This window comes from Triplophysa rosa, linkage group LG22 (assembly GCF_024868665.1).
Source record: "Triplophysa rosa linkage group LG22, Trosa_1v2, whole genome shotgun sequence".
Taxonomy (NCBI): Eukaryota; Metazoa; Chordata; class Actinopteri; order Cypriniformes; family Nemacheilidae; genus Triplophysa; species Triplophysa rosa.
The window spans coordinates 12,958,727-12,984,234 of record NC_079911.1 but is presented as its reverse complement, the minus strand read 5'-3'; the positions used below and the strand labels follow the sequence as shown (position 1 = coordinate 12,984,234).

The 25,508-nt window shown below is 38.4% G+C and overlaps 2 protein-coding genes across 14 annotated transcripts in view; both read left to right on the top strand.

Annotated features, from left to right (window-relative positions):
* The window catches only part of LOC130545978 (HMG box transcription factor BBX), a 31,109-nt gene extending 17,557 nt beyond the window's left edge, over window positions 1–13,552 (top strand). For 5 of the 7 annotated variants that reach the window (XM_057320981.1, XM_057320978.1, XM_057320980.1 and 2 more), the window contains 11 exons: window positions 468–548; window positions 713–787; window positions 899–976; window positions 1,817–1,894; window positions 2,167–3,085; window positions 3,552–3,690; window positions 5,917–6,065; window positions 6,242–6,331; window positions 6,689–6,880; window positions 7,708–7,900; window positions 8,320–13,552. In XM_057320981.1, the coding sequence (XP_057176964.1) occupies window positions 468–548; window positions 713–787; window positions 899–976; window positions 1,817–1,894; window positions 2,167–3,085; window positions 3,552–3,690; window positions 5,917–6,065; window positions 6,242–6,331; window positions 6,689–6,880; window positions 7,708–7,900; window positions 8,320–8,401 (2,076 nt within the window). In that variant the 3' untranslated portion in view covers window positions 8,402–13,552. The remainder of the gene's footprint in view (window positions 1–467; window positions 549–712; window positions 788–898; window positions 977–1,816; window positions 1,895–2,166; window positions 3,086–3,551; window positions 3,691–5,916; window positions 6,066–6,241; window positions 6,332–6,688; window positions 6,881–7,707; window positions 7,901–8,319) is intronic. The other 2 variants (XM_057320977.1, XM_057320982.1) reach the window with 2 other exon arrangements.
* Window positions 13,553–16,334: 2,782 nt separating this feature from the next.
* LOC130546626 (uncharacterized) lies at window positions 16,335–24,759 on the top strand. Of its 7 annotated transcripts, XR_008961789.1 has the most exons (10): window positions 16,335–16,569; window positions 16,917–17,231; window positions 17,714–17,986; window positions 18,132–18,230; window positions 18,884–19,952; window positions 20,480–20,797; window positions 20,988–21,086; window positions 21,172–21,438; window positions 22,795–22,899; window positions 23,717–24,759. XR_008961789.1 is itself a non-coding variant. In XM_057322000.1 (9 exons), exons 5-9 carry the CDS (start codon window positions 19,889–19,891, stop codon window positions 23,860–23,862), a joined length of 918 nt encoding a protein of 305 aa, XP_057177983.1. In that variant the 5' UTR covers window positions 16,335–16,569; window positions 16,917–17,231; window positions 17,714–17,945; window positions 18,132–18,230; window positions 18,884–19,888; the 3' UTR covers window positions 23,863–24,759. The 7 variants fall into 7 exon arrangements, 6 of the variants coding, with proteins under 6 accessions (XP_057177983.1, XP_057177985.1, XP_057177984.1 ...); XM_057322000.1 differs by lacking the exon at window positions 20,988–21,086 and having other exon boundaries at window positions 17,714–17,945; window positions 22,777–22,899; XM_057322002.1 differs by lacking the exon at window positions 20,988–21,086 and having other exon boundaries at window positions 22,798–22,899.
* Window positions 24,760–25,508: the final 749 nt, after the last annotated feature.

The following is a 25,508-nucleotide window of genomic DNA, read 5'->3' as shown; positions in this document are numbered from 1 at the left end:
ACACAAAAGAAGATATTTTGAGAAATGTCTCTGGTTTTGTGTCCATACGATGAAAGTCAATGGGGGCCAGTGTTGTTTGGTGACCAACATTCTTCAAAATATGTTCTTTTCTGTTCTGCAGAAGAAAGAAACTCATGAAGGTTTGAAATAACAAGAGGCTGAGAAAATAATGAAAGAAGTTTCATTTTTGGGTGAATTATCACGTTAATGTTAGTCTGACCGCTAACATTCTCAGGAGACATGCAATCGTTACATTTTTATAGTAGATGTGATTTATTTGTCAAGTGTTTTCCATTTTATTGAATCAAACCTGTTGCTTTTCCTCTAAGCTGTCAAAAGAGGGCGACGTTGAGTTATAAACATCAATGGTCAATTCAAACAGGATGTTTGTATGAGTCATGATTGTATGTTCTCCGATCGCTTTGTTCTCCTTTACTGATTTAACTTCTCTTGTGCTTTCGTTTTAGATTTCCTCCAGCTCTTCCCAGACAGAAGGCACAGATGCTGTTAAGCATGCTGGGAAATCAGCCCTCTTCCAGCTGGCTGAGGTGAGACCACCTGAACACTTGTCAGTTTTTAACAACAGACCCATTAAGCCCTCTTTATCAGTGAGACGTCCCTGAGCCATATGGACGCTTGGCTGTGCACATCTAAATGACTTTTTTAATGATCTGAATGCATTTTGTTGCTTGTGCGATTTTTTTCTTCTTAGATATCTTCCAGTCCAGAGCAGCTGGCTGAGGAAAGTAAGAATGTTGAAGATGGAAGCTCTCTGACAAATGCGGAGGTGAGTGGCGTAGAACTTATATCACTTCAAGTGTAAATCTGGGTTTGACTTATCATAGATTTTGAATAACTGCTGGTTATGGATGACTTCATTGTTCTGTGTCATCTTTAGGCCTTTGGACCGTCTCAGCCGAGCTCTCCAGACCTGCCCAAGAGTTGTGTTAAATCTCCTCTGTTTCAGCTGGCTGAGGTACAGTTTTATTATTAAACGCTTTTGAAGTCATTCTGAAATGTATTACAAGGCATATTTACACCAAGTCTAAGTTTCAGGATGCTTTGGAAGTATTTAACAGGACTCCACAGAGTATTAGCTCTGTCATCCAGATGGTGTAGTGTTTATTTCTACTATTTTAGTTAGCCCATACTGAGAAGACAAACTTTGGAAATGTACTTTGACCAAAGTCGAGTTTCATTACTGGATTTTAGTCCGTAAACAAACGTTCGGGAGTTAATGAATTCAGCAAAAGCTTTCAGTCACTCGTGGGCAGTTACGGTGTCACTAAAAGGTCTCACTTCCTCTTCAGCCGGTGCATTACCTGCAAGCACATAGACTTCCTCTATAGAGACGTCCACTTTGAAACTTTTGCACTTTCTGAGTGTCAGCTGATTTTGTTGGTTTTAAACAAGAATTTGTTCACAAGAATTCCGCTTTGTGTGGGCAAACCAACATGTTATGGCATGTGATATTGGAGGAGGATTGTAGTAACTTGGAATTTCGTAATAGTTTTAATGGAACAAGCGAATGGTTCATAATGGTATTTTAATTGAAACCATTACACTTTCTGTGATCTTTCTGTTGTTTTTTTCAGCAGACCCCAAAAAATATGGATTGCAGCTTTAATATAGACCGAAAGAAGATGTTTTTGTGCTAAAAATAAAACTATGCATCACAATTTTGAAAACACTTGGTCGGGTGCATTCTTGATAGTTTTGGTGTGTACAAATGCCACAATTTAGGGAATTGCATGTCACTCCTATGTTTGCGTTTACTGGGAATCCATATTAATTCATGTGTTTTCTGCCTCTATAGCAGATCTCCTCCAGTAGGTCTCAACCCGCGTCCGAGGGGCGGCAGTGCGGCCAGTCGGCTCTTTTCCAGCTAGCTGAGGTACAGTACATCACCTACCTACCCACACACACAGCGTGTGCTTATTACTTATGAATACACAGATATCAGACGATCAATCTTATATATTTTCTGTTACATAGCAGAATGAACGCTCAGCATGGCATGGTGTTAGAGTGGTTAGCCTAAACAATGGAAGACAATGTGATCCTATCATAGGACAGTGATGCATATACTGCCACCTGCTGGATGTTCGTGTGTAGTTCATACTATGTGTTCCTTAATCGGATGTCTTTCTGTATGTGTATCTGTAGATGTGTTTGGCCTCTGAAGCAGAGAAGATGGAAGCTCGCTCCTCACAACCTTCAGAAGATTCATCTGTCTGTGCTCAGCACAGCTCAAGCAGCACAGTCGACCCCGACCGCAAAGAGCACAGGGACGGTCCTCATCTTCCTCTCCCCATGCCACCATCAACCTCATCTTCTGCCTCTACCTCCGGCTCCACCTCTTCCTCTCCCACTGACGCCACCCCCTCAGAGCTCAGCCCTCGTAAGACGCCGAGGAAGAAAAAAAAGAAGAAAGAAAATAAAGAAACTGACGAGTCTGGAAAAAATCTCACATCACCCAAAAAGGTAAAAGAAACTGACGAGTCTGGAAAAAATCCCACATCACCCAAAAAGGTAAAGAAGCGACAGTCGCCCGACTCGGACTTGGACAGCGTGATGTTCACTATCGAGGCGGTTGCTAAAGGTGCCTGGGGCTCAGAGGAGACCCCTAAGAAGAAATCTCGTCTCTCAGAAAGTGACAGCATCCCAGCTGTCGACCAATCTGTGGCGCTGAAGAAGAAGTCAAAACCCAAACAGAAAAAAGCAAAAGACGAAGCGAAAGAGGAAGAGAAGATGGAAGAGGATAAGCAGAATGACGTGGAGATGAAAACAGAAGAACCTCCCCTGTCCCCTAAGGCAGAGTGTGAGAAGATGCCTGATGTGAAGGTAGAGCCCCCTAGTGGTGTGGAAGAAATAGCGCCTCACTGCTCACAGCCGATCGAAACGGAAGAGAGAGAAGCGGACGCCAAACCGTCTCCAGACCAAACCAGACCTGAGGATAAGGAACCAGAGTTCAAGCCAGAGACCTCGGGGTCCAGGAAGTCCGAACGGAGCTGTAAAGGAGCTCTTTATAAAACACTGGTGTCTGAAGGGATGCTGACGTCTCTGCGGGCAAATGTCGACAGAGGTATTACGCGCTTACACACTATACACAGGAATACTTTTATCAAGAATAACACTTTAAGTGATAATCATCTGGTGATTTGCATTTTTCTTTCCTGTGCGTTGACCTTGCGTGAGTGACCCAAGTAGATGTCTGACAAGATATGAAACTTAAAGCCCACTTATTAACACTGCTATGGAGCAAAACTGTAATGGAAAAACTTACTTCTCCATTTATCAGCTCTAAGAAACAGCATGTTACCCAATGGAGTCTTTCAACTTCTTAACAAACAAACACACCCACGTACAAAGAAAACTTGTTTATATGGTCTCTTCTGCCAATAAGAATGTTTATCAGAAGCTCCATTGGTAGAGCATGTGTGTTAGCAGTGCAGAGGTCATGGGTTTGAATCTTAGGAAAGACACATACTGATAAAATGTTTCGATAAAAGTGTCAATGTGTAAATGTCGCTGTGTGGTGTTTTTTCTAGGGAAAAGAGGTTCCATGCGAGGCAGCGTGTCTGATCACGAGGGTGGCTGGAATGACGAGAGTTGGGGGTTTTCTCAACCTGCTGTCAGTACCCCAAAAAAGCTGAAGAAGTCTAAATCTAAAGAGGAAACCACCCCTGGGTGAGCTGTTTTTTCTCCATCACAGCACTGGATCTACAGAGAGCTGTTGATGAGCTCTTTGAATTCATTCAGTATTGATTGTGTCAATCTGACTGAAACACAACAGACCCGGTGTATTTGCTAAGCTTTGTGTGGCGTGTTAATGATGTAAAATACTCAATGGGTGTGTGGTGTTTGGGTCTGTTTTCAGTGTTTGCCAAACATATTCATCATTTTTTCAACCTCACACATTTATATTTATTAAAATTTAGTTTTTTACAAAAAACGTATAGCACATTTTTTTATTAACAGAGGTAAATGACAGATTTTTAACTCATATGTTAACTGTGTTGCTTGTATTTGGGATGAAGTAAACATGTAAAGCTTATGTAATGTGCTTGTCAACCTTTTTGGCTCACAATATTTTAGGCCCCGCCCACTCACAGTTTCTACCCAACACAATATTTAACAGCTTTGCATAACTAGAAAGACGTATATCTTTGTTTTAAAACTACTTTTTTGTTTTGCCTTTTTAATGCTTGTTTTGTCTTGTTTTAAATCGTTTTAAGTCATCTTGAGGTCGCCTTGGCAGTTTTTTGAGTCTTGACCCTCTGGTTTAGAAGCTGGGGTGTTTTTAGATTATGTGGCTTTTTATACACATTTTTACATTAATCTTATGTGGGTCCACTTGAGCTGTAAACATTGGCTGAGTGATAAAACCATGAACACCGTACAAGGGTTAATTACAAAAGTTAACAAGTACAAAGCTACAAGAAATGTTGTATACCATCCTTTGATCATAGTTTAAACAGTTGTGATAAACCAGTGTAACATGCTCGGAACACGGTGTTTCTGCAGAACATTGCATCCTGTTCCATTGAATAATCCATTGGCATTTTTTAAAGACATTGGGTCTCTTCACTAATTACTTGAATACCTAAATTCACATTCCTGGTACTTCCGGTACACATTCACAAACAATAGCGTGCTTGTAGATTATTTCTGATAACAAGCAAAAGAAACCGAGAAGAACTGTTACTTGGCTAAACTTGTCTCTCCAATATTTTGAATTTAGACTTCGATACCAAGCTCAACTGCTAGATGTCAATGTACCAAACGGTTTCTTTAAATGCGACCAAACTACAGGACCCATTCAACAAATTGTTTATTTAATAAAATGAACATACAACAAAATTCAACAAATCGTTTATTTAATACAATTATTATACAATAAAATAATAATACAAATTAATATGAACATAAATTAAATTAAATAGAAGTAGTTATATTATTCATATATTATATACACTAGCCAAACACAGACCGGAAGTTAACTGCAGTCCTGGAGCACTCGTCCGATGAAACGGTCTATTGCTTTTACACCAGTTGGATACACAAAAAAAACATGTTTTTACCCTTGTTTTATGGCCTGATTTACTAACGCTATTTTGGCGTACAAAAACTACTTTCGACATTTACTGAAGACACGCAGTGTAAAGTAGCGCTGAAGAGGCGTGGACACGGCTGTTTTTGCGACTCCCCTTATTGCATATGCATTTGTAGGTGCATTTTCAGATTTTAATTTACGAGGGCACAGGATTTTAAAAAAGAGAATGACCCACATTGATAAATTATTTACAATAAACACTACAATATTTCATGAAAAAATAGGCATTGTCATTTTTAATTTCACTGGGACTTTAACGTCCAAAAATGTCATAAACCCTGCGTTCATTTGCGCTGCTCTTAGTAGATTGCGTTGGTCATAATGGGAATGTGATATTGCGCCTGTGTTTTTTAATGTTCGCCTTGTTACTAAATCACCCGCAGAAATTTCCACTCCCATCTGCCTTTTTTTATTGTGCTCTTGCGCTATTTTGCCCTGTTTAGTCTATCTGGCCCTCAGTGTTGATAAATCACAACCATAATACACCCCAAACTGCCATTTTTACTACTCTAAAATGTCTTAGACCACAAGCATTCTGGGGTTGTTGGCATATGTGTGGTTTTAGTGTGTGAAACCTTTTTCAGCTATGAGATCAAGTTAAATAAACTTAAATTAAATGCGTGAACTTATGATCATGTTCATCATAACTTAAAATGAACATGATTTTTGTGTGATAAAGTGATGCATACACATTTTACAGTTTACGCTCAAACAGGCGCTGACAACTTAGAAAAGGAGACCCAGGTGTTTTCAACAGTCGACACGTTTAACTAATGTTCCACTGTGTGTAAATCTCACAGACTGGGTAAACTCGAGGAGGAATTCGAGAAAAAGTTCAACAGCTTGCCGCAGTACAGCCCCCTGACATTTGACAAAAAGACCGCATCAGTCACCAAGAAGAAAAAAAGCACCGCGGCCAACTCTCCCGAACTGCCCAAACCCTGCACGGGTGAGTACGCTGCATGCATGCAAACTGACATCACTTCCTCCTGGCCTCCATGCTCATTTCCTCATTGATTCTTAGGAAGTGGTCATCTCATGTTCAGAATGACATTACTTCCACCTAACATAGCATGCTGTGTTTTTTTCTTTTTTTTTGTTCTGTTTATTGCTTTTGGAAATTAGGTTCATCTTCATCTCAGAAAAAGACCTTTTTCCACAAGATAGTGAGCAAGTACAAACACAGGAAGGAGAAATCCAGTGCGGCAGACAAAGGTGACACTTGAACAACCGATAGACATTGTTCCCATATCAGACTATTTCTGCGTGATCCCAGAGAGAGATTGTGTGTGTGAAACCGTGTTGAGCGTGGTTGTTTGTCCGTGGTTTGGCCCAACACTTCCTGCTGCAATACAGGCAGCGCTGGCATATCTAGGTCATTCTGCACTCTGCTTATCTTAAAGGGGCTCAGTTATGTAGGTATCCAGCCTCTTGTTGGGCAGTAAAAGGGCCACAATTGAAACACTATATCTTACAGCACACATATACGCTCCATTGATCGTCTAGGTTTGTGCTAAGACTGAATTTAAACCATCTGATTGTTTTGTTCTTACATGCTTTGTGTTTTTATAGATGTTGTCACACCTGACCCAGCGGTCACAGAATCGAGCCAGGTTGTGAAACCGGACAGTCCGTGTGTATCTCCCTCTCCTGAACCCCAAAAGGTTTTGGAAACGCCCGTGGGCAGTCAGAAGAGGAAGGCCCGGAAAAATAAAATCACACACTTGGTGCGCACGGCTGACGGTCGAGTGTCACCTGCAGAGGGTGAGTCTCCAGCGGTTCATCTTATGTACTGTAGTAAACAAGATTAGAACAAATCCAAACTCGTTTATGTCATCATGAAATCAAAACAGACAGTTATACTTTTTTATGGAATATTAGAGTGTTTATAGACCATTTCATCGGATGCGCACGCGCCTGACCCCCAGTTGACTTCCAGTCTGTGTTTGGCTAGTGTCTAATAATACAACTATTCATATTTAATTTAATTTATGTTAATATAAATTTTTATTATTATTTTACAGTCTAAAACTTGTATTAAACAAACGATTTGTTGAATTTTGTTGTATGTTCATTTGATTAAATAAACAAGTTTTTGAATGGGTCCTGTAGTTCGGTCGCATTTAAAGAAACCGTTTGGTACATTGACATCTAGCGGTTGAGCTTGGTATCGCAGTCTAAATTCAAAATATTGGAGAGACAAGTTTAGCCAAGTAACGGTTCTCCTCGGTTTTCAGAAATCATCTACTGGCACTCTATTGTTTGTGAATGTGCACCGGAAGTTCAGTTGGGGTTACAAAAGTGCGCATGCGCAGTAATGTTTGTTTATGTTGTTAAGATGAAACCATCTAAATGCAACTCATAATGTTTCATCAAGAACATTAAAGGGACAGAGTGAATAAATGATGACAGTTTTTTTACTTTTGGGTGAACTGTTACTTTAGCGACTGCGTAGCAACACCCTGTTGCATTGTGGCGATGACTTGCATCCTCACTTTTTTCAGAAAATGTAAAATTATGTTTCAGACCTGATTGTTATTAAGCGCAAATTGTATGTGTTTCATTTACTAAAGCTGTCTCTCTTTCTGCAGAGGACAAATCAAAAGATCAGACCAAGAATCAGGATGAAAAGCCATTCACTCACGAGACATTATGCAATAGGGGGGTCTGCTACACTGACCCCGGATCAGAGGAAGCGGACAGGTCGGATACGTCCGGCAGCCTCCCGACCTTCTTCAGCTTAGCGGCCCTCGCTGAGGTCGCCGCCATGGAGAACGTGCACAGGTACGTAGGAGCACCCACATCGGCATGGTCTAGTTCACTGATGAGTCACTAGTTCAGTCATTCACCCTCATGTTGTTTAAAACCTGCATGGGTCTTTCTGCTGTGGAACACTAAGAAGTTATTTCAAGAAATGTCTCAGTGGTTTTGTGTCCGTACAATGGAAATCAATGTGGGCCAAAGTAGTTTGGCTACCAACATTCTTTAAAATATCTTCTTTTGTGTTCTGCGGAAGAATAAAAGGATGATATCACATTACTTTATTCCCGCCTATGAATGCACAATAGTATAGAGTTTGATTGACGCATAGCCGTGATTTATTATTATCAGAGTAGATGAGAGGTGCGACATACCAGATAAGAACTGGTTTTGTGGTGTCCGTTGATAATACATCCTTGTTTGTGTGTCTGTGTGTATTGCAGAGCCCAGCGTGCTGTAAGCATCGCCACTGAAGGTCAGGTGAAGGACATGGCTCCTGTGCTGATTTCCTGTGCGGACCAGTGAGGTCTCTGATTGGCCCAGACTGGGTCTAACCCAGTTGTGGCCTATGTAAGGACATGCTGGGACCTCATCTTTGACCCTGGGCCCCTGATGCCAGGGGGATAGAGAGATACTGAAAATGAATGAGGGACGTGGATAAGGATGTTTTATCCCAGAAGCCTTCACCTTGCAACCTTTCCCCACCCCTCGCTCCCTCTCTCTCACCCCCTCAGGGCCCCGAGGGAGCCATACCTGGTCTCCGAAACTGTTCCTCTAGTGGCTTCAGACCAGTTATCAGACTTTACAATCTGCAAGAATGGCTACTCTATAAGGTCAAGTTTTGCCTACAAAAAGTGCATTTGAAGCAAGCGCTCTCTCTCTCTATCCATCTTTCTTTTTATTTTAGCTTCTGTTTCTTCTGGTTAGCCTTATTGCACAAACATCTACTTCACAAAGCGACGAACTACTTTCTCAGTCAGAGGAAATTTTGTGGCTTCCTGTCCCCCTTTCCTGCTCTGAATCTATTAAGAAACAGTGAGAGAGAGAGATAGTTTTTAGACTGCCCGACCTCAGCTTTACACCTCTGTTTGGTTTTATTCTTTGCACACTTCAATACCATCCTCACCTTCACGATGCACAATTCCTAGATGCCTCTTTCTTTCAAGCAATGACCCTCGAACGCATCTGAAGGTGAGAGTCTGAGAACTCGCGCAGGCAGCAGCGATGTGTTACGGGGGTAACGGATGTTTGCGTGCATCTCGCTGCGGTCACGCGCATACCCACTTCTTACTGACTGAATCACCTGATGGAAAGCCAGTCGAACCGTTTGTATCTTGAAACCCCCATGGCTTTTGGCTCTTCGCTGACATGCGCAGACGTTGACAGGTCTATTACTAGTAGGCCCAAGGGGAATCTGTGGGTTTTCTTGCATTATAAGTAGTAAATCCACACAAAAACATGTTAGCATATTTAATTTAGCAAAGCTTTTTATTAAGCAAACATGCAGGGGGCGATGTGGAGAAGTTGCGAATGACTCTTATTCCATTTTTGCGTACGCATATTCCACGTGGGCCCGGTTTTAAGATCAGCGTGGCGATACTTGAACGATGAAAATGCATTTTATGTCAATACTTGACCTTACCCGCAGTGTGTAGCGTCTTGCTGGCTAATCCGAAAGAGTGCTACGCCTCTCTAACATAGTTTAATAATAGACACTGCACTAATTTTTAGCTTCCTTAGACTTTTAGGCTTTTAGTTGACGTTGGCTTTTGTTCTAATAGCGAGTTTTGGTATTTGTTTTGTGCTTTTTGTATCGTCACTGAGATACGCAGCCTTGTTTTCCTCTCGTACCTGAGGCTGTAGATGCCATTCCAGCTTAACATGTTTTGATTCTGTCCATTTAAGCACATGGTGGGAGAGAATTGGAGATAAAAGGAAAACAGGGATTGATGTTGAGACTCTGGATGTCTCTCTCACTCATACACACTTGCACACACACCTGTATTGTGGGAGTCCCAGCGTAGCGTGTTGTCTTGTAACAGCACATCCTGTGAGTCAGGGTCTGGTCTTCAGATCATGTACTGTGTGTCTGCATTGACTGATTGTACAAATCATTTTTCTTCCCAGTATTTTTGTCTTGTTTTCCAGTAGAAATAGCTTTAACTTCCTTTTAAGATGCAATATATTCCAGACACAAAATTGCGCCAAGTTTTATTTTATATAGTGACGTTTCTTTTTCTTAACCCAGTTTCAAATCCTCAAAAACAGTTTTGTCAGATTTCTACTATAGAAACACGTATTTGCATAAAAAGGAAAACTATATATATTTGATCTGAATATTACCCTTAATATCTGCCACTGTTACATTGTTGTTAAGACTGAAAAACCAGATTTGACAAAAATACTTGAGAAAGTGATTTCGACTTTCTGTGTTTTCGGGCTGGTTTGACCCTCAGACTCGGGTTCCTGAAAGCCTCCCGAGATCCCAGAGAGTCTAGATGAGGTAAATGAAGGAATTCTTGAAGCCAGATCACAAAACATTAATCTGCTGTAGTCGCGCTTTTTTTCCGATTTTGATAATAGTCTGTTTTGCTTTTCAAAATATCCTTCTATAAATGATATTGTCTGTGAATTTATGAACTAATAAGGTTTTTTTACTTTTTTGAAAATACTGTATTTAACTTTTCTTTCCGTAGAACACCTTGCGCAGGGTTCGTTTTCCTCGCTTTTGTTCCGTTTCGTTACTAAAACCTCTTTTCCGAGGTTCGCTGTACTGGATCGAGACTGTTGTCAAAAGCTCATATACAAATATCTGTGTATATATATATACCTATGCTTACCTGTTAAGCCAACAAGCACTGAGATAGATGCACCGCCTCTAGACGATTAGTTTCCTGCTTGTGAAAGTGCACGTGCGTGGCAATGCCGCAAATGGCCTACGTCTGGTGTGTGTGGCCGGGCACAACGTCTGAATGTTCCCCCTCCCTGTTATTTATACAATAGAGGCATTTACTCCAAGCCACGGGTTTAAACCTCAAGTGTATTTTAAGTAATAGTAAGCTTGTAGGCTGTAACTGTGCCTGAGGCAGTTATGAGAAATATCATGTTTACCTGATCAATCAGGACCTAATCACTTTTTTTAAGTGTGACTTTGTGAAGCTTATGAAATTTTATAAATCACCTTTATGGCCCTGCTTATGAAACTTTAGAAGTGTATAACAGGGTGAAAGTATTATAAATAAGAAGATTATGAAACCTCCTGCTCGTTTGTGTTGAAATCGGTCGGTTGCGATTGGAGACTTTGAATTGGATCAATGTGATCATGAATTTTCCCAGCTTCATTGTAGACTGTCGGTGGACGCCATGTTTGATTTGCGCAAATGAAAACAAAAACATTGTCGCTGTTCTTCCGAAACCTCGCATGTCCAAATTTGCTGTTTTTCAGGAAATGGAAAAAACACTGTACTTTGGAATTGATTAAATACTGTGTTGTCAAAGTTGACAAGTCCGTTTTAATACCTTTTTTAGAGATATTTACAAAACCGAGTGACAAACATAAAGGGTGACTAATAATAATGATTTGTGATTTACCAAATGTGGACATATGAGGTTTCGGAAAGGACAGCGATGATGAGGGATAGACATGACCTGTTCAGAAGAAAAAATCAATCCATGAGTTGTTCAAATAGAGACATTTTCTTGGTTAAGTGCGTTTTTTAGATTGTATGGTTTTAGGATTACAAGAATCTATATTGTCCATATGTTTTTTAATTGTTTTATCTCAAGTGTTACATAAGCTGAACTGTTATTAAACACACATCTTGTTTTCATATGCGTCAAATGAATCACGATGTCCACCCTGACAGAGATCTATTTGAAGATTATCTGTTTTCTCAAAGGATGAATCATGTTAGAAGAAAATTGTTTGTCGTTTCCAGGAAGTTACTGTAAGACGTCTTCCCTCGCGTGTAACGCGCCTCAGACGTGACGCAATTTATGTTCTTCCCAGCGATCAGGAGAAGTACCATACTCTCAGACCAGGCGTTTTTCTCTCAAGCCAAAGAAAAGCGAAAAGAGTCTAAGGGAAATGTATTGATGCAGAACGTCAAGCTCACTCCACTGCGTCAGACCAGTGGACCCGTCTTCAGGTTTCAAATGTATTATATCAGCACAACTAATTCTTCTAATGTTTTCTGATGGTTTTCCTCTGAATTGGGCAAAATGTTGGCACCTTTTTAATGCCTAATTTTAGGAAGACAATATTTGCACCTTAAACCCATACCAAAACACCATCGCCTTCTAAAAGGAACAGTTCACCCAAATATTTGGTCATCATTCCTCATCCTCATTCCAAATATGATTAGCAGATGTTGCACTTTCCAAACAACAAATATAGAAAATCAATTCCATGAACTGGAGATAACATATTTTTTATTCTTGGTCACTTCTGGTCAATCAATGTGGATTTTGTCCGACATCAATATTGAGAAAGCAATGTGATGCAAATGAGATGCATATTGAAAATAGATTAAATGTAACATTTATTGTGCGTTACGTGCATAGTTAGCAGCATGTAGCATCAAATCAAACTTGTCTACATGAACAGACTGGAAAGAACGATTGGCTGAACGTAAACATTCAATGCAAAAAGAGCATTCACTTTCATTCTTTTTTTTATTGGTGAACTGTCCCTTTAAAGATTGATCTTCCCATCTCGCCGGTGTCCCCCTCATGAATTCTTAACCGACCCCTCTCACATATTGAGACTGAGTGACATTGTGTGTTTTAACAATTTGTTAATGCTAGCAAAATTTATAATGCGTAGTAGCTTATTTGATCGGCCCAGCATGATGCAGAATTCGATCCCATCCCATGCCCCTGTCATGAAGTCCACACTTCCTTTTTCTATTTAGAAGATGCCTCTTAGCGAAATGCCTCTATGAAACAGAAATTCCTATATTAGCTATAAAGATTCTGATATTATTCCCTTTTGTGCTAGATTGTCTCTTGAATGTAATGGATTTTGTACCTGTATTTTTCTAATTCCGATTCAGTCTTTCTGTACGCGGTGGCTTTATACAGAGGAATTCTATCTAGGCTGCTTCTTTAAGTAAATACTTTGTAAAAACTTCCAGTCGTTCTTAATAGACACACCCTGACCTCTGTAGTGCGCGGTATACGCTCAAATCTCACGAGGGTACCCCTGCCACCTTCGTATGTGACGTCATCTTCTCTTTTACGCATCTACACGCAATAGCGGCGATCGCAGATATCCGTTTTGCCAAACCTTCCACTTTTCACCTCCTTAACTCTTCATAACCTGAATATGAACCCCGTAAATGATGATCATCTTTCTCTGTATGTGAATGCAAGTTCGTGGCTTAAAATGCAGTTGTGGCACCGTCTGTTTAAAAGCTAAACCCCGAGATCCTGTTCTGATTTTTCTGAGGAGTTTCTTACTCTTGTGTGCTTGATCTGATTATTGTCACTAGTACTGTAAAATGCAATGTATGGATTTGATTGTTACAGCCCAGTTGTTGATGCAGCCTTGCCTTACTGAACCCCCTGTGTAGAGAGGGAACCCTTCGCCATTGTCCTTCTCATCCAGTCTTATGTCATTACACTGTCTGCTGACGCAAATGTTATTCTTTAAACACCTATTAAAGTAACATACATATGAAACGTGTCTGATCTCTTGCTTTAGTACAGATGTCACTGATGCTGTTTTAGATACAACGTAGATTTACATCGATGATCAGTTAATCGATCTATATGCGACTTTCTTGACGCATTTAAACGTATTTAAGTTAACTTAGCATTTGAGTGCAATAATAATAGCTGTGATTAGCACGATAAAGCACAGCCAGTGTTGCCAACTATTTTCAATGGAAAGTAGCTAAAGCCTGCCTGAAAAGTTGCTATATGTCTCCAGATGAGGTCACGCACTAATTTGCATATCAGTGCATCATCACGTAGTACGTAACAAGTGTAATCGCTTCAGGTCTGCTTTATGTCTCTACTCTCTGAGCTGTCGTATACAGTATTATATTAATACACCCAAATGCACAATAAATAGGTTTCTGTTTGTTGACGTATACAACAAAAACGTATGTAATAGTGATTGAACTCGACCAATTGAAACTACCCACCAGCAGTCACTTTCGTTGAACAGCTAAAATCCGTCTGTGTTTGTTTATGCGTCCACACAGTCATCGCGTTTTAAATCATAAATGCTCACACAAGGACTATAAGTGATTCATTCTTGGAAACACTGTTTGTACATGCGGATGTCATTTCGCGTCAGCGCGGTCTGAACTGAATGTGCTGCTTCTCCCTGCCGCTCACTGAACAGAGTTGAGACAGAGAGAGGCCGTGCTGTGCTGGGAAAGCAAAAACTCGCTCTCTCGGGGCAGTAGAAGTGAAGCAGAATGTATCGTAAAATCGTGAAGGTTTATTCTGAAAGTCTCTAGATTTGTCGCTTTTTGTAAAATAAGTCGCTAAAAGGGTCTGAAAAGTCGCGAAATCTAGCGACAAAGTCGCCAAGTTGGCGACACTGAGCACAGCTGATCCCTTCACCTCACGATTCTGTGTATCACTACGCTCCCTTAGCAACCAGCCTAGCAATGTAAACAAAACTGTTGCTGTTAAAAGTTGACTGTTTTTTCCAGCAAAAGAGTGGCTTTAAGTGATTTTACTTTATAAAAGTGACATTGATGCATATTTTTCTGCTCTAATATTTGTGTAGTGTGGTAACTGCTTTATAAAAGCAATAAGGTACTCACGGCTAGTGCTTTATCACGAATAAATCACAGCGTCGTGCATAACAACGCCCTTTACGATGAAGCACAGCCTTCAACCTAATACCTATTGCTTACACAAACATGTAAACAAACTACAACAAACAGAACATTTATAACCGCATCAAAATGTTAAGCAATTTTTCTAAAGATTTAACTATATGTCAAAGTCAAATAAAAGGTCATGTCTGCTTTATTGTCAATTCTGCCACATGTACAGTACATACTGTACATATGGAGGATTACGTTACTCTCAGACCCATGGTGCATACAAATAACACTGCACAGAATAAAAATATATATAAAAAATACAGACTATATATATGTAAAATACAGCAATGTATATGTACGATTAAAAATAATACAATTAAAAATGAAACTGGAAGTGCTTCTGGTAGGGTTGGGTACCGTTCACTTTTTAGCCGAACGGTACCTTTTTCGGTACTTTATTTATTTCAGTGAAAAAAAGTCCAAACCTCTCAATTCAAAAATTTTGTTGAAATTTTACACAAAGACTATAGAAATAACTACAGCATTATTATTACAACCAGCTTATTCTATTTCCTTCTCACACACAGAATCATTTATTCATGCAGTGTGATAATTTACCTAAACAATGAGGCCTCCACCATTAACAGACCATTAGATAATATAGAAAAACAAAACTTGAAAAGTCTACAAAAATATTTTTAACAGCATCATTACTGAAAATAACAGATTGATTTGTAATATACATTTTTAACAGAGATACTGAAAGAATTACATATAAATATATAATGTTGATCATACAATAATATATCATGTAAATGTGCATCAGTCTCCTGCGGCGCTGTTCACAGCTTTAAACTGCACCTTGACGGCCTCACTCACCTCTTTCCACCCACTGCTCTTATCTGTCACTAATAACTTTGTTTCAGGACTTCATGAGATGATTTTATTCATTGGTGGACCGAAAACAAAGCGCCTTAACAAACTTAAATGTTCAGCGCAGTGTTATGTGTGTGCGTGCCGGCTGCGTCTGAGCGCGCATTTCCTTAACGTGAGTGTATGCTTAATTTTCTAAACAAGAACAAGTGAAATAAATAATATAAATATGATAACCATATGTAGAGTGTTTATTTTCATTTTGTACGTTGATAAGGACAGCCTGCTTTATTAGCGGTTTTAGTTTCGCTTTGCGTGAAGTAAAATGTTCTCTCTCTCTCTCTCTCTCTCTCTCTCTCTCTCTCTCTCTCTCTCTCTCTCTCTCTCACCTGCTCACGCGCAGGTGAGAGCGTTCTCACGATGTGTTCTCAAGTACCGAAATTTGGCACCGATTTATTTAATGTGAATCGAATGAGTCCGGTACCCAACCCTAGCTTCTGGACCACTGTTTACATCTTGAGAAGCGGTCTATATAGGGCATAAACTGTTTAACTAATGTTTATATTTTATTAACAAATAATACTTATTATACGATAATATTTTCTATAAATAATATTTTGTTAAACAAAATTGTTTTTAATGAAAAAGAAACGTATACAGTACTTGTCCTGGCCAATCAGCAGGAAAGCACCACATTCAAGTGACAAGTGACAAGCTTGATGCGTCGCCATGGAAACTACGGCAGTTAAAAACTCACTTCAGGGGAGCAGTTGAGGCATTTTGAACATACACGTGAAAGGGTAACAGACCCTTAAAGGTTGTGTGGTCGGTCCTGACACAGATGCAGGAAATTAGAAGCATGCATCGTAAATGCAGACGCTGACTTCGATACTGTTTTCTAGACATACCACAGAGAAGCTAAAGGTGTGAATCGAGATAACTGCAAAACTTAAAATATATAAATGTCATCTTTAAAGGCTGCCCACTATCTGTTCCTTGTAGTCTTCAGCATCACACTGTGTATATGTAAAGGTAAGTGTTAATTCCTTTACACTATAATACCAGTATGTTCATCTACTTTAATTTAAAAGAAAATTTAAGAGATGTTTGGCTTGCTGCACACATTATACTGTAATTTATTAAATATGAGGGTGCTGTGTAACGGAAGTCGTGGTTTAGTTATTTTTAGGAGATTTAATATCCTATATCCATATTGTTGTATAAATTTGACATGATACTTTGATGTTGGATAATCTAGCATATGTCCCAAACGAAAACACTGAATTTGTGTCACACGTGGTTTAAAAGAATGTCAGCGGACACCATTCTGTCAAACTTGAATTACAATAAATTTCTGTTCTTTTTATTTTACTTCACAGGTGCAGAGTTTGTTATCAGAGCAGTCAAAGGAGAAACTGTCCATCTGCCCTGTCTCCCACACCCTTATAACAGTTACCTAAGTTCTGTAGAGTGGACAAAAAATAGTAAAACAGCAAACGTTATTTGTAAACATACGGTATATGAAAATAAAGCTTCATCTGGATATTGCATTTCCCGTTTTAGAGTTGCGGCTTTTAACCTGAATATTGAAAATGTTCAGTTCAGTGACTTTGGTAGTTACACTTGTAAATGGTCAAGAATAATTCCACCACCAACCCTCGACGTCATCACAAATGTGATGCTCCTAGTTGAAGGTAATTTACTTTTTTATGAATTATTAATTTATATGGTAATTACATTAGTAAAAATATGTCCACTACCATCAAGTGACAGATGTGATGGTTGTCTTGCATAAATGCCGTAATGTACAAAAATCTATATCATAAATCACCTCTATTACGGTCATTAATATACACTTTTGTGACCATTTTTAAAGTTTAAGTTACAAAACATTAAGGGGAGGTTTCGCAGACAGGAATTATCCTAAACCAGGACTAGGCCTTAGTTAAATTAGGATATTTGAGTTGTGTTTAAAAAAATTCTTCACAAAAAAACATTGCTGTTGTGCATCTTGGACACAAAACAATCGCACTGATATATTTAAAGGTGTCAGTGCAAGCTGTTTTTGACCAAAACACCTTTAACATTTCAGTTAGTCTGGGACTAGGTCTAAGCCGTGTCCGGGAAACCGCCCCTAAAAGTTTAATAATTGATATTCATCTCTCTTGACTGGCAGATCTCTCTGTGGAGCATCAATACAGCCGTAATGACAGCTGTATTCATCTGCTCTGCACTTTAGAAGCTCTGAACCCTGAGCAGGTGAACTTCATCTGGAGCACAGTGGGTCAAAGGTTACCACACCTGTCCTCTTCTTCAGTCATGAGCAGCGAGTTCTATCTGTGTGAACCAGCCGTGGATGATGGAGACCCAATTACCTGTCAGGCCAGCTACTTCTACAACAATGCATTGTACGGCATAAACAGAACAGTTGAAGCTTTCACTTATGAGTGTAGGTGATTTAGAAAAAATTGGTTCAATCAAAAATGATTGCAACCATCAGTCCATTAAAATGATGCTAAATAGCTGGACTGATTTTTATTTACATTATTGATTGTTAAAATCCACGAGGCCAACCTGAAATCTTTCTGTTCCAGTTGTTTTCACGCCAAAATTTTCTGTTGGTCGTGTGATCGTTTATAGCGTCTTCATACTCATCATTGGCTTCATCTGGACCATATTCCTCATACGTAGGTGTAAGTAAGACCTTCCCAGTCATGAATTTAGCTCCCGTCCCATGATCACAACATTATTTTAGCTGCTGAATGTAAGCGGTCTTTAAAGGGATACCTTACCCAAAAATGAATATTCTGTCATGAATTACCCACTCTCTAGTTGTTCCAAATCTGCATGAATGTCTTTGTTCTGATGAACACAGAGAATAACATTTGGACGAATGCTTGTAACCAAATAGTTCTTGGACCCCATTGACAACCATAGTAGGAAAAATGACAATGGTAGTCAAAAGTGCACCTGAACTGTTTGCATTGCTACATTCTTCAAAATATCTTCTTTTGTGTTCAACGGAACAAAAAATATTTAAAGGCATTTTTCCTACTGCGGTAGTCAATTTTTATTTTTGAGGGAACTGTCCCTTTAAGTGGCTTTTATATTATTATAAATGAGGAAATTAAATCAACATGTTGATCGAAAATTCCCCGAACTCTCTAAAAAAAACTGGGTCAATTTTAACCCAACGTTGGGTCAAGCAACAATCTACTGTTTGCATGGTGGCTAAGTCCCCTGCTCTTTCATTAGTTTGCGAACAATTAAAAGGTCCAAAGACTAAATTTGAGATTATTCATGTTTGTAAATCACTGTTGACTCTAAATTCTTTTGTTTCATACAGATAAGTCCTGGTTAGGCTCAACTTAACCATCAACATCAGAGAGCAGTGTAACACGGGAGTAAAATACTCTCTCATACTTTTTGGTTCGAATGTTGTACTTTAATTTTTATTACAGAATACATCATTTTTGCTACTTTTCTTGTATTGCCAAGATGTATTATAACATCTATATTCTGTAATGCTGTTCAGAGGTCTTCGTTGTACATTTTAATAAATCAGAATCTAACTTAAACCTGAAAATAAGCATCTAACAAGTAATTCGATTAAAATAGTTATGTTCGTAATGTAATGTGTAATACAAAAACGATTATTAGAAAGATGTAAATGAAAGTATTGTTTAAAGCTACTATCTCAAATCCAAATGTTTTTACAAAGCTTTGTGCTGTCCGATTGTATGAAACCAGTTTTTATTGCATGAATGCTATTAAATAAGTCATATGACTTGTGTGTGGTTTAATAAATGAATGTCCTGCCCCACACAGACTATGAGTGCTAGTTTAGTATGTCAAGCATTTAAGGTGGATTGTGAAATATTGTGGTCTCCCATTCCAGTATGTTATGGCTTCTTGTGTATGCCTTTATTTGGAAAGCAGAACTTCAAAAATGATACGTCAAAAACATACAAAAAACTCCCTGTTTCATTTCTTTGGCATGTTTTTAAAATGCATTTTTAAACCGATTGTCCTTATTCTTTAAATGAGTAATTTTTTTGCCCAGGGCAAAAGTCATTACACCAACAAGATTAAATATGAGAAGTTCTGTATGTGAGAAACTCACCAAGTACCACAGGTATAAGGTTGTACGTGGTAACAAATAACGGAAAAATAAACCACTTATGTATCAAAGTTTACTGGTTTGCTCAGTGGCAGGATTGTTTTTGTCTTTTATTGTGATTGAGGTTGTGGGCGGGTGTATGGACAGGAAGTTGTCACTCAGTGTGTGCGGTGTGTGTGTTGCGATGTGTCTCACTCGTTGAGCTCGGCTCAAAGAGGACATTCAGTCGACATGTTTTTAAAACCGCTTAAAAATTATCTTTTAGCTTTGGCTTTAATTTATTTCCCAGTTACAGGTAAGAGATATTATAAATTCCTTTGTCTTTTATTTAGATCGAAGATATTCCAAGTCATTAGGCTGCCACTGAAATTTTAAAATGATAGTTCACCCAAAAATGAATCTACTGTCATCATTTACTCACCATCTTGTCATGTCAAACCTGTATGACTTTTTTCTTCCGCAGAACGCAAATGAAGATATTTTGAAGAATGTTGGCACCCCTTCATTTGCGCTGGTGTTGTGTTCACACAATAGAAGTGAATGGGTGCCGGCACTGTTCAGTTACCAACATTCTATAAAATATCTTCTTCTGTGTTCTGCGGATGAAAGAAAGTCGTACAGGTTTGAAATGACAAGATGGTGAGTAAAGGATGACAGAATTTTCATTTTTGGGTGAAAATACACATTTTTATTACATGGACTGACAAGTAATAGACTGTTACATTCGACCACAAATATGTCATAATTAATGTATTACATTTTACACTCTGTTCGTACAATATTATGTTGTTGGCTTCACTGACATTTAATCTCAATTTACAGGTGCACAGATTGTTTTATTTAAAGGAGAAACCGGTCATCTGCCCTGCATCTTACACCCTGAAAACAGTAGCAAACGTTCTGTAGAATGGATAAAAAGCAGTACAAACAGCACAACAATTTGTAAATGTCAAATTGATTATGTTCATAAAACTTCATCGGGATGTTGCATTCCCCGCTTTACATTAACCAAAGAGTCTTTGCAACTGAATATAGAAAATGTTCAGCCCAGTGACTTTGGTAATTACACTTGTAAATGGTCAAGAATAATTCCACCACCAACACTTGATGGCATCAGAAATGTAATGCTCCGAGTTGAAGGTAAATGTATTAAAAATGTATTTTATTTTTTGGTAAAATATAACTCTAGTCATAAGTCAAACTTTATCAGTAAATCACTACTTAATCACTACTCACAAAAATCGCTTTCTTATGTGTTTTTGTCATGTTTTTAAAATAAGTCGAAATAAAGAGATATTTAAATAGCATAATCGCTGTTTTACAATATCAGGCAATAACAGGACAAAAACACTGGTTAACAAAAACGGGTTTTCCTTTGAACGTTAATGTGGAAATGTGGTTAATGTCGTATCTTCAAAGCTTTCAAAAGGTTTGTGAAGCTTTTACAAGGTCCACTATTAATATTCAACTGATGTTGGTTCTGCTTTCTAATATTCATCTCTCTCTATTCTCAGATCTCTCACTGCAGCGTCTAAACAGCCGTAATGACAGCTGTATTCATCTGCTCTGCACTTTAGAAGCTCTGAACCCTGAGCAGGTGAACTTCACCTGGAGCACAGAGGGTCAAAGGTTACCCAACATGTCCTCTTCTTCATACACCAGCAGCGAGCTCTATCTGTGTGAACCAGACTGGGATAATGCAGACACGATTACCTGTCAGGCCAGCTACTTCTACAACAATACACTGTACAGAAGGATCGAACATTTCAACCTGAGCACAGGTGAGTCCTTTAAACTAGCCTTCACTTTAAAGTGACAGTTCACCCAAAAATGAAACTTCTGTCATCATTTACTCACCCTCTTGTCATTTCAAACCTGTACGACTGTCTTTCTTCCGCAAAACACTAAAGAAGATATTTTGAAGAACCGGCACACGTTCACTTGCATTGGTTTTGTGTCCATGCAATAAAATTGAATAGGTGCCAGCGCAAATTTTCTTCAAAAAAACTTATTTTGTGTTTTGCAGAAGAAAGTCGCACAGTGTTGAAATGACAAGAGGTTGAGTAATTGATGACAGAATTTTTAAAGAGAGATTGAAATGGTTTTCAGTCTGACCTCTGTCATCAAGCCGCCACCTCTGTTTGTGGAACAAGTGTTAAAACCACATGACTGGTGGTTGCTTGTTTCAAAACATTTTAACAATCTGTCGTGACAAAGTCAAACTTTATTCTGTCTAACTATGGTATACTCTTTAAAAACATACCAAACATACCAAAAGTGGTTCTTTGTCAACAGTCCTTAAATGATTTTACAAATAAAAATTGAACACATCCGCCAAACCTTTCTTTACTAAAGCAAACCCAACCTGATACTAGGCGGCTTATTCGTATGAATTCATACGCTGTTGAATCGAATCGAGCAAAGGCTTATTTACTAGAAAAAAAACAATTCTGAAGTCCCAACCCTAATCCGCCCCTAACTGTCACGAAAGCAAGTCGTACTAAAATGTGAATGACATCAGACGAATTCATACGAATGAACCAAAATTAGCCACATCATAAAATAGTTACTTTTTTGCTGTGAGATTGTGTTGGCAAACCCTGCCGTGCGACAGATTTGTGGATGTTAAAAGTAACTTAGCGCTCTGAAATTCTTGATTCTGATTGGCCAGTCACAACAAGGTCAGTTATCCTCTAAAAATGACTGCTCGAAATTAATAATGCAAGGTCATCCTGTAGGTCATTATGACAGGTGCAGTTTAATATTACACACAAATCCAAAATAAATGTGCCTTTTTGATTACATATACTGTATTTAACAAATTGCCTGTTTATCTCATTTTAACTATGTGTCTTGACTAAAAACCGAAAGTTATTCGCTCCTTCAAGTAGACTATATTAGTGAACTCATGTAGGGAATCGTGAATGAAGTTATAGGGGGCGATTTCGAATGCAGTGATTACTGAGTGCTTTCAGGATGTGAAGAGACTTTTAACCAGAATAACAAAAAATATTTTGAAAAGAATTGCCATCTTTGACTTTAGTTTCTTTTTTCTCTCTGTCAAATATTCACTACTGTGTGTTGTGTGTGAACGGATCAATATTAATTCTCCACTAAAGAGCATCCACTGTTCTCAGAAGATGCTGTCAGAGAGAATCTACAGCTGCTGATAATCATATGTAGTGCTGCTGCTGCTGCTGGTGTCATCTTCAGTCTGATCTTTACTGCTGTCCTTTGCAAATGTGAGTCTTACTACAACACAGATTACATCACACAGAGTGCATCTGGTTTCCACAGGAAATGTGTTGTTCCTTAAAAAAACTAAATGATACAAATAAAGAATCTTGCTTTTTCTTTACTTGCATTATTGTGCAACATCTGAATACATTTCTAAAAAAAGAAGGCGAGTGTTTAGCGGAAACAGTGGCTACCTGCCACCCCTCTCTATGTTCTCTACCATCAGCGTCCTCCTTTATGTCAGTTTCTGCTTTCTGTCTCCATGACGTCTTAAAGACATGCTTATACCAAGCCATCACAGTTCATAATAATAATTATTATCAAAGTAACCTCCCTAACAAGATCATTTTAAAGCCACCTGAGGTTAATGTGGCTTTTTTCTTTTTATGAATAGGCCTCTGGTTGCCATGTTTCAAAACTCCACTAGGTGGTGACAGAAAACAATACTTTCTACAATTTTATAGAATCAAAGTAACTACAGTTCTTACAGTTGTAATATTCTTTCTGCTTATAGCCACGTTACAATTTGATGAGATTTATTTTGATTTTACCATAGTGATAATCATTGTAGTGGGGTAACATTTTTTTTATTTTTAGGCTACTACATGAACCTGGTGAGTGGTGACTATAATAGATACAAGGATTTGTACTAGTTCTTATTGCAAAACTGATGACTTAAAATGTAAATAAATAAACTAAATTAATTTATGTTTATCTGTAGAATGTAGAACTATGTTGTCTGTTATGTTTATACAGTATATTTATTTTCATTGTATTTGTCATCACACTGAGTTTAATTGTATATCTGTTTGATTTTTGCAGGCAGAAGGAGACGGAATGCAAATGAATCTATAGTATTCAGCAATAAAGTGTATGAGAACTTCAGTTTTGCCATGACCCGCCAGTCAACACAGAGAACACAGCCTACTGTTAAACCACAGAAAGAAGAATGTATTTATGAGAACTGATCTCCATACATAAGCATTGTCTTAATGCCAGTCTGAGCTTAAACTTGTTTAGGACAATGCAGTGTGTGATAAAGCAGTGGTTCTCAAACTGGGACCCGCCCGGGGGCCCCAAGATGGATCCAGGGGGGGCCATTTTGTGGGATTTTAGGAAATATAGAAATTTGTTGTCATAGATTTTATGCAATCAAGCATCAGAAAAATAAGACCACCAACTAAAAGAATTGATGTTCCAGCATTATATAACTGAATATGTTTTTGGTTTCATTAAAATTCTAAGTTTAAGATTATTTAGTCTTTATTTGGGGGCCACAATATTTGGGGGCGGCAAAGCAATGCGCTCTACACAAGGTGGGCCTTGCAACAAAAATGTTTGAGAACCACTGTGCTACAGAGTGCAATTCTCCATTTTGCTATCATAGCCTGTACCTGTAGGTGAGACCGGGGCTAGTTGTCACACTTTTATTTCAGTGAATATTGCACAAGGAGCCTACGTTTGTTTTAGAAATTCCTTTTCTGAACTTTTCCCTCCAGACTTTATAGTTGCTTGTGTCAACTTCCCTATGTGTGAAAAACCCAGTCATTCCTATTGAGCGTTGTGTGTGCTGTGTGCAAAATGCTCTCATGTTCGAATCCATATATTTAATATAAGTTGGCACTTTAAAACTTTAAAAAAAAATGTTTAAAAAAATGTAATATATTTGTTTTCATTGTGTTCAAGCACTATATACAACAACTAAAGTATTACATGTTGAATTTGTGTTCACGTGCAGGGATAAAATCCCACAACGTATTAACAGTCTCTTATTGCACGTTTTTGTCTGGTGAATTATAATATTCGTACTGTTTTTGCATTGAAGTGTTGTATAAATAAATAATACATATGAATAAAAATATGAATACTGTAACACCTTGTTGTGATTGTCTCACGACCGTCAACCAGACAGTTCCTGTATTGTATGCTGCAGAAAACCAATCTCACACTTCTGCTCCACTGAACATTATGGTTGCATTAAAAAATGTATCATTGGATGATCGTTGAATTGTTAGATTCTTATATTCTATTATTTATATGTTATTTATATAAATATACAAAATTGATGTATTTTCTTTGCACATGGTGAATATAAATTTCCCAGTCTTGCCCACAAAGTGTTTGCGGTTGACAGGCACGTATTATGCAAACTCTCTTTTACATCCTTTTCTTACATTCTGAAGGTCATGCAGCTGTGAAGTCAGTTGTTCACTAAATTCATATGAACTTCACATTGCTCACAAAAGTACAGCAAGTATTAAAGTAGAAGGCATGACTTGCAAATACAAACACTTCTTGTAAAGTTAACATTTGCCTATAAGGAGTCCTCTCTGTGTTTTAAAACCGGGGTACAGTAAAAGCCTCCACATTTTGTTTGATAATTGCGCTTTACTTTTTATTTTTTTAGTCTGGTCCATATGATTTAGAAATCAGCTGTCAGTCATTGTAAGAAGTAATTTCCTCTTTGTTAAATGTTTTAAAACAAAAACCAAGGAGTTAGTATGAATCTTGATGATGCGTCGATTTTAACATTTGCTGTTGCATTACCCAAAGAGGAAATCCCCCCCACAGCCCAGTTTCACACCTATGAGACACTTTCAGTAAAACACAGTGA